This window comes from Schistocerca americana, chromosome 6, assembly GCF_021461395.2.
Source record: "Schistocerca americana isolate TAMUIC-IGC-003095 chromosome 6, iqSchAmer2.1, whole genome shotgun sequence".
Lineage (NCBI taxonomy): Eukaryota > Metazoa > Arthropoda > Insecta > Orthoptera > Acrididae > Schistocerca > Schistocerca americana.
Genome location: NC_060124.1, coordinates 233,696,507 through 233,709,054, shown reverse-complemented (window position 1 = coordinate 233,709,054; position 12,548 = coordinate 233,696,507). Strand labels below are relative to the sequence as shown.

Below are 12,548 nucleotides of genomic sequence, written 5' to 3'. Positions count from 1 at the left end.
CCTTTGTACTTTCCTTAATAAATTGCACCATGATTTGCTTATGACAGTCAGTTATATACTTACCGTTGTCATGTTCGGTGAAGTGATGTTGGTTGTGGTACCTTTTCATTTCATATAGGTATGAATCTGGGTTAGGCGATCCATGGTGAAGATAATAATGTATGAGGTCATATGATATATATCCTGAAAAATTAAAATGATGATGTTTTAGTTCAAAGATTCAGGTGGGTAACACGAGATAGTAATAGCAAACTTTTATGAACAAAACCTGAAATAATGTCTTATCTAAGGTGTAAATGGATATAGGAAGTGTAGAGCATTATCTTTTGTAAAATGAATGTGTTGGTCAGTAGAAAATATTGGCATCAGCTGACAATACTTTTAGCTCCCAGATATCTCTGTTAATTTGTAAAAGTTCAATGATGGATGACTGCACTCATTGGAAAGGTTGAAAAGTTTTCACACGTGTTATGGACATTTCAAGAAACACATAGCATAGCTAATATCTCCAGAAATCTTCAATTCTGTTGTAACAACTGTAAGATCTGTGATCTATATCTCAGCAGCAAAGGCATAAAATGGTTACAAATATCTAGACTTAGTGAAATGAAGGTAAAAATTTATAAAATGTTTACTAATTCCTATACCTAAGAAAAGTAGCTCTAATGCTGGCAGATAAGACATACCTGCTATGGATCCAGCACAAATGAAGTCGGCCAGTGAAGCAGGGAAAAGTATGATGTAGGTTAAATATACTATACTTGTTATGATGGCAGCAGGCACTGGGGGGAAAACCAGTCTGCCTGGGTCAAATGGTACCTGTAAGCAATTTTAAAATCGTGAGCATTTAAGTTTATCAGGATACATTTATCATAAAAAATGCATTGACTTAAAAATTAGCTGGAGTTTAGAATGAGTAAGTGGTGTTAGAGGCATGGTATAACTACAAATTACAAAAGTAATGCACTATATGAGAACCATTCAATCAGAGTAATGGATACAGAATGGGCAGAACATGCTGTGTGCATAAGGGCAGGTCATACAAGAATCTAACTCTTGTAAATTGGAAGGAACTTAGAATATTTGTGTTTGGAAACAACTTTGAAATTTGGCCCCAACAAATGGCTTTGCTTCTTGTATTTCTGTGCATGTTATAAAACAGAAACCACAAGATATTAAACAATAATTTAGACATTAATTCATTTTTAAATGATTGTATTGTGCGTAGAAAAACTGAATAAAGAGGATCCCGTTATTTGAAAAAGTAGCTTGCTAATTTTGTTTTGGACAACAAGGACAGCTTTAGGTGGACTGTTAGACTTTACATTCCGGGTAAGCCAGTTCTAAGGGCAGAGGAAGTTAAGGGCATATCATATCCAAAACTACCACACGTAGTAATTGCAAAGCGGTGTTCAAACCAACCTTGAGGACAGCTTTATCAAACCTTACTATGTAGAGCTGTCCTGTCTGTAAGTGTCTGGGTAAGCCGGCTGTCTGGGTAAGTCAGTTCTAAGGGCAGAGGGCATACCATATCCAAAACTACCACGCATAGTAATGCAAAGCGGTGTTCGAGCGAGCCTTGAGGACAGCTTTATCATACCTTTCTTACTTCAGAGGGTCAGGGGTGCCAACTTATAAAAAATATTGGGGGGGGGGGGCATACTGGGGATCTTGTCCTGGGAAATTTTCTAAATTTTAGATGAAAAATAGTAGTTTTAAAGTTTTTTTAAGCATTTTATAGTCATATGATCAACATTAGAACCCCAAAAACTGGCATCTCGATAACTTTACACTCTGGGAAACTCGACAAGCTTGACACATTTTTTGGCTTTGAAAAAAAGAAACAAAACATAAACACACACAGTATTTTCGTAAAAAGCTAATTTAATTTACAGTAATAATCATGCTTATAGACTATTACGGAGCAGTGAATATGTATCTCTGAAAAGACTGAAATTATATTTAAATAAATCCTAAACTATAATTAAAAGAATAAAACATGAAATACTGCTGTCACACAGTAATAACACTTGGATTAATAAGTGAAGTAGCTAATTTAAGCATACTTTGAATAAGGCTCAGGGTTCATTAAATAAAAACAATATTTCAAAGTTAATGCTTTAATACAGTTAATAAAGTTAATGCAGTATGCCTAATACTTTCAATCGAGAAGTATGTAAGTAGCGGGTTTTAGTTGGGTCTTACACCCTAAAAATATTTAAGTATTTGAAAATAACTAATACAGTACTATAGTAATACAGTACTAAGCTAGTACTAATATTCTGAAACTGAAAATTTAACATTATGTATGTATTTAATTCTCTATTTTATAAAGATTTTTAATATTGCTCTAAATGCCATTATTAGGGCTTGAGTGTATTTAGAAAGGTTCAAATTTCGACCATCTGACTGGTTGACTGAATATGAAATCGTTGATGATTGGTCAGATATCCAATTCATCCAAAACATCTTGGTGAGCATGAACAACAGCCAAGTTGTTCAATCGCTTTTGTCCCATTGTTGATCAGAGATATGACTTCAGACGTCTAAGGACGCTAAATGACCGATCTGCTGTTGCTGTCGTGATTGGAACTACTTGGAGAAGCTTAATGCACATCACTACTTCACATAACATTTCTCCAACTGCAGGCTCTTGTGTAATGTACTTTCTTACATCATGCATGTTTTTTAAGACCACTTGTTTTTTATTTGCAATATCGACTAACATATTATTCAAGTGTAAGGGCAGTCTCTCAATGTCTAGGTCATTTTTGAAAAACTCAGTTGATTTTTTCAAATTTGTTTCACCTCTATTTGCTAAAAGCTAGACCACTTGTTTTTCATTTGCGATATCGGCTAACATATTATTCAAGTGTAAGCACAGTCTCTCAATGTCTAGGTCATTTTTGATAAACTCAGTTGTTTTTTTCAAATTTGTTTCACCTCTGTTTGCTAAAAGCTAGCACTCAGAAAAGTGATGCCTCCAAATTTTTTATGTGAAAACTGTTAAAACTTTTTAACTAAAACAAACATTATTAACATTCTACAACTTTATTCTTCACGCCTCCATAATTGCAGCTGCAGGCCTCTGCTGCCAGTGGGCTCCAAATTGTAGCATGTAACATGGTGGCGTATAAAGCAATGATGTCGGTGCATGAGAAACAGTGTACTGTAACAGTGTTTCGAATTTGAAGAGTTCATTCACACATAGATTGCCCTCTCCTTCTGCATGACAAAGTCAGAACACACATGAGAGCGGTGAGATCTGCAACAGTCTGCCACTTCAGATTCACTGTAATTGATCATACTCCATACAGTCCCGACTTGGCCCAGTCCAAGTTTCATCTGTTTTCAAAATTTAAAGCACACCTTCAAGAACTTCAGTTTGATAGTGGTGGAGTGGTGCTAGCAGAGGTGAGGTTGTGGCTCTATGAACAAAGTCAAACATTCTACTGTGATGGTATCAAGAAACTGGTCTTTCCTTGGGAGAAATGTGCTTGTTGCGTGGATGACTATGTTGAGAAAGAAATATGTTGACAGGAAGAATAAAGATGTAGTACGTTCATAAAATTTGTTTTGTTTGGGAAGCTTTAAGAGTTGTCACACAAAAATTTGTTTGCATTACTTTTCCGCATGCTCTCATGGTTCTGGGTGCACTTGCTACTAGTGGGTGTCCATTATATGACCCACTTTTTTGCAGACTGATGCTGAATTGATAGCTTTGTTTATATGGCAGTGCAGGGTGGGAATTTGGTTTCTAATGAGCCTCCCATGCTGATACTAGCCTGCTAGCCCATGCTTACCTTCAGAAGAAGAAATTCAGCACTGCTGATACGTCTACATGGTTACAATTCACAATTAAGTGCTACTAAAAGTAGAAAAAATCTGTTCCTGACTTTTTTTTTCACAGTGGAAGGAAGAGGGTTATGTTGAGGAAGGAGGGCACATCACTCAGATCTTAGGTCGACAGTAATCTACCTGTTGTGAGGGTGAGGGTGACAAAAGATTAAGGAGGAGGCATCAGAATTTGCAAGTACAAAGATGGTACATTTTCAATCAGTTTGCCATCTTTGATCCAGAGGAAGATGGCTTGAGAGGAAGATAAAAAGAGACATGGAATGAATAACTACTTTTAAGAACTTGAAGGAAATAAGAAAGAGATGAGAGAAAGAAACAAAAAGAGGGAGACAGAGGGAAATATGAAGACAAAAATGTAAAAATAAGATAAAGAGCGAGAAAAAAAGGGGAAAAAAGAAATGGGGAGGAAATGGAATACGAACTTGAAAGCATATGAGAAACTGTATTAGTAGTACTCGAATTTCATTCTGGAAGTCGGTGCTGGCCAGCCATCTGGTACCCTTGTGTTTTACAGTTTTCTTAGGTGAAATCTCCTTTTGACATAAAAAGGATGACAAAGCAGGCAAAGGAAAGGATCAGCAAGAGCTGCAAAATATAAAAGATAAGGAAACTTCTTCCCTATGTGAAATTCTGCAGTTATGTTATTCAGTTTCTGATAAATGATGTTCCAGACAGCTAATTAGAGGTTACAGCAATAGGTTAAATGTTTCTTTAAAAAGATCAACCCAGTTCTTTTGTCGCTGATCCCAACTATCATATCTGAGGTTGCACAGCACAGTAGGAGCTAGCAATAGTGTTGCCGTAAGAGCCTGTCTTCAAAGGTGCTCTCTCATGCTTACTAATCCTTTATTTTCAAAAGGAATTTGTGATAACCATACTTTTAAATCTAACAATTCTACCCCAGTGGAGGGCTTATGATTTCTTTCGCTTGCAATGTAAACTGAAAAAGTTACTTTGTCTTTGTGATGATAAATTTCATACTGAACCATCTGGAGAATGCTTTTACTTACAACCACAACTATTATCTATCACTGCTAAAGCAAAATCACATGTTGCAATCATTACTCTTATATGTAACATATCATTTTCTCAGGCCCAACAACATGGTGCTTGTTAAATGTTTCACATTTGTGTCCCTTTAAAGCTGAGATTCGTTCTCCATCCTCCAAACAAAGGAATGTTCATTCCTACTATTAGTGAAAAAGACACAGAAACCACCGGCTAATGGAAATGTAATGTTTACTTGTGTGGGCAACACACACAATGCTGGAAACTCCATTGTTCTCTGATTTCTGTTGACTTGGGTCAAGGGTTCTACCAGCCTGGCTTTTATTACTTTTGAATTTCTACCACTGTTTTAGAACTGACTGGAACTAACACTAGTTCAGGGAGCTTGATATTTGCAGTCTTTTTTAAAGTTGTTGCATAACTTAAACTTTTTATTGAGAGTAGACTTTTATATGTCTTAGATAAACTGAACTTTTATTTTGAATTTTCATTACTTTCCACAAGAAATGAAAAATTCTCATCACAACTTTTATGTCTGTAACACCAACATTTATTTGGTCTAATGATTTCATCTTGAACAGTGTGAAAACATTTAGAAGTAATGTACATTGCTGTATTCTTCAGGGTATGTTTAGAAATTATGGCTAAGGTACTTACCTTATGATGTAACCCATGTATCAAAAAGTGAAATGTGATAAGACCAGGAGAATCTGCTGGAGGTTTCATGTGGAATACCCATCGATGTAAAGTATACTCTAGGAGAGACCATAGTCCTACTCCGAACAGGAAGCTGCCAATCACCCATGCAGGGAATGTAGGATCTGTGAGAGAAGAAAGGTATACTGTAGTGTCAACTAGCATTGAAACATTTCTGGCCACATTATTTTATTGAGGGCTGAGCTATTTTCATGTTCCAAACAGTAATGTAGGAAATTCTTCAACTGAGGACATGTTACATTTCTGCTTTTTGAAAATGAAAACTAGGAAAAATGTCTTGCATATTACTTGTTGACTATAAGGCAATTTGTTTAGTAATTCCTTACGATGTTTGTTGTGGGAGGAGTGGAGCATTGGATGGAAAGGGTCTAGAGATACAGAATGAGATGAAAGATAGAAACAGAGTTATATAACAAGAGATCTACAGTTTGTGTGTCTATACTTAGTAACTCCTCATCAGATGTGATCAGGGGACACCTTTTATTGTGCAACGTATCAAGATTACATCCTATTTGATCCATCCTCATGGAGTGTGAAATGAGTGACTGCTTTTATGCATCTTAGAGATTTAGGTAATTAATGATAAAATATACAAGATCAATATTATGAAAAGGATAGATGCTACTCACAAAATAGTGGAGATGCTGAGTCACAGATAAGCACAACAAAAAGACTGTCAAAGTGGCCTTTCGGCCAACAAGGCCTTTGTCAGGAATAGGCAAAACACACACACACACACACACACACACACCCATAGTCTCTGGCTGCTTAGGTTGGTGAGTAACAACTATCCTTTTCATAATACTGTTAACCTTCCATCCTGGATTTTCCATTGTTTAATGTACAAGATCAGACAGTTAAGGATATATGAAAATGTGGAGATTACATAGATTCAAAATACACAATAATTTTATGTGATTTGTTCTGTAAGCAGTGTGCCTAATGGCTTGGTAATCAGTATTTATGAATCAGTGCGCACTGAACTGAACAGGTGCACAAGCTTTCCCCTTCCATTCCTGAATGAATTTTCTCTCTAGCAGATGTGTGCTGATGTGAAACATCCTGGTAGCTTAAAACTGTGTGCTGGACTGGGACATGCATCTGGGACCTTTGCTTTTTGCAGGCAGGTGGAAGAAGGGAGATGTGGTGCTAGTGGAAGTAAAGCTGTGAGGATGGGTTGTGAGACATGCTTGGTTAGCTTAGCTGGTAGAGCACTTGCCCGCAAAAGGCAGAGGTCCAAGGTTCGAGTCCCAGTCTGGCAACATTTTAATTTGCCTGGGAGTTTTGTTTTTTCTTGCACTCTGAAATTGAATACCACACATTGTCATATTTCGTAATGTACTTTTGTGTATCATGTGTGGTCTAGAGGACTAATAAATTAAACTAAAAAATGAGAAAAAGAAACTTCAGAATGTGTTGTAGACTAAGGCTGTATTTGTAAATAGCATATTGTTGAAGAAATGTGTGTCTCACCGGTTAGGAAATAATCAGACAAGTAATCAACATGTGTAGTAAAAGCAAGGTGTTTTAAAGCAGTCTAGATGTATTGACATATTGTATTAAAACTGTCCTAATTGGTCCCCTCTTAACAGTAGTGTGAATTTTCCACGATAGAAGTGAACTGTAGCCAGTTTTTTTATGATGAACATTCCAAATCAGGTTACATTTTTATCAGAAGTTCCATTCATTCAGTTAAAACTTCTGATGAAGGTTGAATGTTTAAGCAACAATAAATACCTTACTGTTAAAGAAAAGTTACGAAAATCAGTATACCTGCAGAAAATTCGTTGTTATGAGAGATCCCTTTAAGAATGAAGAGTGATGTCACAGGAACCCATACTAATGGTATCACATACCAATATGTTACTGACAGTTTCTCCAGAAAATCAGACTCAAATAATCTCAGCTCTCTATCTACAGGAGATTGCACCCATTGATCATAATGTTTTCCAAGTTTTCCAACTTGTGCCAGCATTGGTTTGGACCAATCAACATATTTCTGTAAGAAGAAAGTACTTTTTTAGTTAGTAATAGCACAATGTACAGATATTTTGCATATATTTCGGATTACATATGGAATGTTATCAAGTCTATGTTAAATTACACGTTACTTGAATAGTTACAATAATTTTCGTAAATGTATCTTACATAATTTTTGATTGATGTAAAAATTTTCAGTGGTTACCTGTAGAATACCCAATGGATGAATGAACAAGTTCTTAGACTCTGGTTCAGTAAGTGGAATAATTAGCATGTAGGGAATATGATCTGTCTAATTATATTGAGTTTCTTATTAGGACTTACATAGTCCTGAAGACTGGACGTAGTTAGCCTCTATTAGTAGAAACTAGAGTTGTAAAACTCCCATAGACTATCGTAAGTAAGTGTAGATTATGTTAGTTTTCCTAGTAGCCATGGTCAGTGAAGATTGTATCCTTGTTACCTGTACCTTAGGTGTGTTGCATACCCTTTGGGCTTTACCTCATATCATTTGCTTTCTTTATGTATGCATTCAGTGTCTTACTAGATTCCCCTAGAAACTGGAAGCAGTGAAGTGAAGTGTTTAAAAACTGAATGAGGGGATGTAAATGGCCGCATAATCTGCAGAAAATTTTTGTTCTGCATAGTTACTCTTCTGTTTGTTACTTAAAAATAAACTGTATGTCAGCCTATAGCAAAACTGCAATTGTCAGTGTTCAGGTTTTTTTCGAAAATTGTTGATTTGCAGTGTGAAACAGATGGATGTCATCATAAAAATAATAATAATAATCAAAATAAAAAATACAGATTTATCATGTAGTGCCACTGAATGCAATTTCCTTAAAAAATTACTTTAAACAACACTTCAATACCTTGCCAAGCATATATAAAACATGTTTCTTTTATTCATAAACAACTTTTGCATTTATCAATAATAACGGGAAACACTTGCCTATGATCATAATGAAGGACATTCTATCAAGTACAAAGTGACAACAACAATTACATAATTTTTTATGTTTGTACATGTAAATGATACTTACATCAAAAGAAATTTCTTTGGTTACATAAAAGGGCAGAAGTTACATGATGAACTAATTATTATTACACATAAAATGCAATTTATGTTCTGTAATGATATAAAATCCACAATGGATTAACACTGAATGCTGTTGCTGTGCAGTTCTAACTATGTGCAAAACAAACAACAGCAAAAACAAAGAGAAGTCATCAGCTCCCAGTTTCTCTCTTACACATTCATTTATTTTTCTTTCCCTACCAACACTGCCAATACCACCGGTAATCCTATCATTTACTATGTCAGTTATGTAATGTACCAAAACGACCGAAGCATTGTTTTGGTAGAGTCGAACTCTAGAAGTAGCCAATATGATCACTGATCTCTATTAAGATCTGAATATTATGTTACACCACTACTTAACCAATTTCTAGAAATTTTTATTTTCATTTCATGGCTTGCAATTTTCATATTAACACTTCCAGGTTTTGTACTGTTGCCATACTTTGTCATGAAGTGTATGATGTAGTTGCACAACTACATTATAATTATAATGCTGTTACCATTTAATTTGAAAGAAAATAAGTCCAGATGAGTGAGGGAAGGAGTTGTTGGTTCTGGTCTATCCTAATAAATAAATAAATAAATATACTTTTGATCTCCCTTCCACTTATTCACTTTTATTTTGTCTTGTTCTGTTTCTGCCTTGTCCCTCAACATTTTCCATACAAAGAATGACAAATAAAGTTCTATAAGCTCAAAAATTAACATTAATTTTTCATTTGTGTGTGTTTCAAACCTCCACTGGTTGCTTCTGTTTTAGCAATTGAACGTATTCTGGTATTTCAAATGCTATGGATGCATAGAAAAAGTTATCAAGAAATTTTTGGAAATTATTTAACCAAGTGTGTATTTCAAATACAAGCAACAATGAAAAAAGAATACATTCCTTTAAAATAATCTAATTTGTACCTACAAGTCAGAATAAATTTACTGAGCAGTGAATACTGTGTACTGTGTTCTATTTTATATAACATTTATTGCCATGTGTAATTTTGCTGAGACTAGTTTGTAGAAATAATTGTTGGATTTTACATGGAAGTAGAAAGTACTGTACTCCACTTGGCTAGGTGTTGGAAATTATTGATAAGTTTCACAAATATCATTAATTTGTTGCAGGTGCTATCAGTAGGTCCTGATGCACTAATAGAGAAACACAAATCTGCCTAGGAGAATGCAAACATCCAACAATGTTAGCTCATATATGAAATATTAGATGCAGTTACTCTAACTCTAGGCAGGTGTTGGGGGATGAGACATTTGTCAAATTTGTGTGGATTCTCCATTTCTGATGTCTTCATGGTAGGCAGTAATTTAAATTTAGTAGTGAAGTGTAGAAGATTAACTTTAGCAAAAGCTAAGTATGACATTCACATTCTAAACACTCAGTCATTTTTGTAAAAAAATTCTTGCAAAGTACTATGTCAGTTCGTTCAGCAGTAAAAATGGGCTCTCTGACAGTATATTAAGCTTATCTGGCAGAAAGAGGTTTAAATTATATACCAGTTATCTGATAATTTTCTGCCAGGAGTGGAGTTATAAAGTCCATGAATATGTGAAACACATAATGAAATAACCATAACAAAATACACTGGGAAGTTAACTGGCTTCAGTAAACATAGAAAGACATAACGCTGTTGGTGGTTAATTAGGTTATTTCCAGAGGCAACTGGAGTACATTAACAGGTGCTAATACTGATATGTATGAAGGGAAAAAATCAGACAAATGTAATTCTTCTCTTAATAGGTTCTGAGCTACAACTCTCTGAAACTGACAGGTATGGGGACAGTGCAGCTGATAGTCCCTCATCAGGTATTTACTTCTATTTTATTGTCAATTTCCCTCTGCTACTCATGTTGAAAGACAATCCAATGTATTCAATATACTTTGTAGCTCATGTAGACAAATGCTATGTTGTTAATCAAAGTTGATACCTACATTATTTTTCAATGTGTCGACAAGCCTTTAAAATGTAAGAAAGTAACTCCTTACTTCTTTTTACTTTTTGGTTACTCCACAAACAATAGTGTATTGAAGAAACAAAAGGGGATCTTGGTGACCATTATCACAACTGATGCAATGCCCACAACAGTGTTATTGAAGTCCTGATCTCTAATTATAAAGAATGAGCACAGGATTTATCTTGTAGATATTTTGCAGCCCCTGTTCTCAAAGAACATAGTTCAAGTTGTCCTGTTACAGATTCTGCAAGAATTGTTACTACAATAACTGGATCAATAAGTTGGTTATCAAAACTGCAATACCACACATTAACTCAAGAAGTTTCTGCTCACAACACTGTTTAGACTGTTTATCTGCCTTTGTATGATAATTGTGATTATTATTGATAGCACTGAAGATGGTCATGGACCATCAGTAAACAAATGTACTGAATTAATTTGTCATTAGCTGTTAGCTATAGGTGCAGACACAATGGAGGGATATCTGTTGAGAGGCCAGACAAATATATCGCGAAGATATGCAGCAGCGTTTTCACTAATTGCAGGGGCAACAGTCTGATTGATTGATCTGGCCTTGCAGCATTTCAACCAAAACGGCCTTTCTGTGTTGGTACTGTGAATGGCTGAAAGCAAGGGGAAACTACAACTGTAATTTTTCTTGAGGGTATGCAGCTCTAGTGTGTGGTTAAATGATGATGGCATTCTCTTGAGTAAAATATTCTGGAGGTAAAATAGTCCTCCATTCGGATCTCCGCATGGTGACTTCTCAGGATGATGTCATTATGGGGAGAGACAAAACTGGCGTGGAATGTCAGATTGCTTAATCAGTCAGGCAAGTTAGAAAATTTAAAAAGGGAAATGGATAGGTTAAAGTTACATATGGATAGGTTAAAGTTACATAGTGAAGAAGTCCAGTGGTAGTAGAAACAGGACTTCAGGTCAGGTGAATACAGTTTCATAAATGCAAAATAAAATGGGGTTAATGCAGGAGTAGGTTTAATAATGAATAAAAAAATTATAACATGCTTAAGTTACTATGAACAGCATAGTGAACACTTCATTGTAGCCAAGACAGACACAAAGCTCACAGACACCACAATAGTACAAATTTATATGCCAACTAGCTCTGCAGAATGTGACGAGACTGAAAAATGTATGATGAGATAAAAAAGAAATTATCCAGTTAGTTATTGGAAATGAAAACTTCATAGTCAAGGGGAACTGGAATTTGATAGAAGTATAAGGAAGAGAAGGAAAAGAAGTAGGTGAATACGGACTGGGGAAAATGAATGAAAGAGGAAGCCACATACAGAATTTTGCACAGAGCATAACTTACTTAAAGTTAATACTTGGTTTAAGAATCATGAAAGAAGGTGGTATACATGAAAGAGACCTGGAGACACTGGAAGGTTTCAGATAGATTATATAATGGTAAGACAGAGATTTAGGAACAAGGTTTTAAATTGCAAGACATTTCCAGGGGCAGATGTGGACTCTGACCACAGTTTATTGGTATGAACTGTAGATTAAAACTGAAGAATCTGCAAAAAAGTAGGAATTTGAGGAGATGTAACCTGGATAAGCTGAAAGAAACAGAGCTTGTTGAGAGTTTCAGAGGGTGCATTAGACAATGGTTGATAAGAACAGGAAAGGGATATAGTAGAAAAAGAATGGGTAGCTTTGAGAGATAAAATACTGAAGGCAGCAGAGGATCAAGTAGGTAAAAAGAAGGGGGCTGTTGGTAATCCTTGGGTAACACAGGAGAGATTGAAATTAATCGATGAAAGGAGAAAATATAAAAATGCAGTAAAGGAAAACTGCAAAAAGGAACACAAACATCTCAAAAATGAGACTGATAAAAGTGCAAAATAGCTAAACAGGAATGGCCACAGGACAAATATAAGGATTTACAAGCATATATCTCGGGCGGGGGGGGGGGGGGGGG

At 35.5% G+C, this 12,548-nt stretch overlaps 1 protein-coding gene across 4 annotated transcripts in view; it reads right to left on the bottom strand.

Moving 5' to 3' along the window:
- LOC124619870 (fatty acid 2-hydroxylase) overlaps positions 1 to 12,548 on the bottom strand; it is a 504,251-nt gene that overhangs the window by 3,535 nt on the left and 488,168 nt on the right. For all 4 annotated transcript variants that reach the window (XM_047146489.1, XM_047146490.1, XM_047146491.1 and 1 more), the window contains 4 exons: positions 7,357 to 7,582; positions 5,524 to 5,687; positions 687 to 819; positions 64 to 183 (listed from right to left, as the gene is read on the bottom strand). In XM_047146489.1, coding sequence (XP_047002445.1) covers positions 64 to 183; positions 687 to 819; positions 5,524 to 5,687; positions 7,357 to 7,582 — 643 coding nt within the window. The remainder of the gene's footprint in view (positions 1 to 63; positions 184 to 686; positions 820 to 5,523; positions 5,688 to 7,356; positions 7,583 to 12,548) is intronic.